This window comes from Lottia gigantea (genome assembly GCF_000327385.1).
Source record: "Lottia gigantea unplaced genomic scaffold LOTGIsca_14327, whole genome shotgun sequence".
NCBI lineage: Eukaryota > Metazoa > Mollusca > Gastropoda > Lottiidae > Lottia > Lottia gigantea.
The window spans coordinates 1-1,141 of record NW_008707679.1 but is presented as its reverse complement, the minus strand read 5'-3'; the positions used below and the strand labels follow the sequence as shown (position 1 = coordinate 1,141).

The window sequence follows — 1,141 nt, the reverse complement described above, 5'->3', positions numbered from 1 at the left end:
GCAGAATCTTTGATTTAGCTATCAGTATCCTTGATTTAGCTAGCAGTATCCTTGATTTAGCTATCAGTATCCTTGATTTAGCTATCAGCACCCTTGATTTAGCTATCAGCATCCCTGAATTAGCTATCAGTACCCTTGATTTAGACAACATCATCCTTGATTTAGCTATCAGCATCCTTGATTTAGCTATCAGCATTCTTGATTTAGCTATCAGCATCCTTGATTTAGCTATCAGCATTCTTGATTTAGCTATCAGTACCCTTGATTTAGACAACATCATCCTTGATTTAGCTATCAGCATCCTTGATTTAGCTATCAGCATTCTTGATTTAGCTATCAGCACCCTTGATTTTGCTATCAGCATTCTTCATTTAGCTATCAGTATCCTTGATTTAGCTATCAGCATCCCTGATTTAGCTATCAGCATTCTTGATTTAGCTATCAGCATCCTTGATTTAGCTATCAGCACTCTTGATTTTGCCATCAGCACTCTTGATTTTGCCATCAGCACTCTTGATTTTGCCATCAGCATTCTTGATTTTGCTATCAGCATTCTTCATTTAGCTATCAGTATCCTTGATTTAGCTATCAGCATCCCTGATTTAGCTATCAGCATTCTTGATTTAGCTATCAGCATCCTTGATTTAGCTATCAGCACTCTTGATTTTGCCATCAGCATTCTTGATTTTGCTATCAGCATTCTTGATTTAGCTATCAGCATCCTTGATTTTGCTATCAGCATTCTTGATTTAGCTATCAGTATCCCTGATTTAGCTATCAGCATTCTTGATTTAGCTATCAGCATCCTTGATTTAGATATCAGAATCTTTGATTTAGCTATCATCATTCTTGATTTAGCTATCAGCATTCTTCATTTAGCTATCAGCACCCTTGATTTAGCTATCAGCACTCTTAATTTAGCTATCAGCATCCTTGATTTAGTCTGATATGGATATCAGGTTTCCGAATGGTCAGCAAATGCTGAAATGCTGACTGTATTGCCAACCCTATCCAAATTTGTTATGTCCATTGATCCAGTTATGTAATGACCATACATAACGACTAACGTGTTTCGCTTTTAGTCATACACCAGTACCCTTAGTGATGAAAATTTAAAATAACCAACACTGGCAAAGTTTAG

General features: G+C 36.5%; 1 protein-coding gene across 1 annotated transcript; it reads left to right on the top strand.

The window, feature by feature from the left end:
• Positions 1-39: 39 nt before the first annotated feature.
• LOTGIDRAFT_177052 (hypothetical protein) lies at positions 40-947 on the top strand (the record flags this gene model as incomplete). The annotated part of the gene is made up of 1 exon (XM_009050067.1): positions 40-947. A coding segment is annotated over one exon (908 nt), but the record flags the coding sequence as incomplete, so codon positions are not given.
• Between the last annotated feature and the right edge of the window lie 194 nt (positions 948-1,141).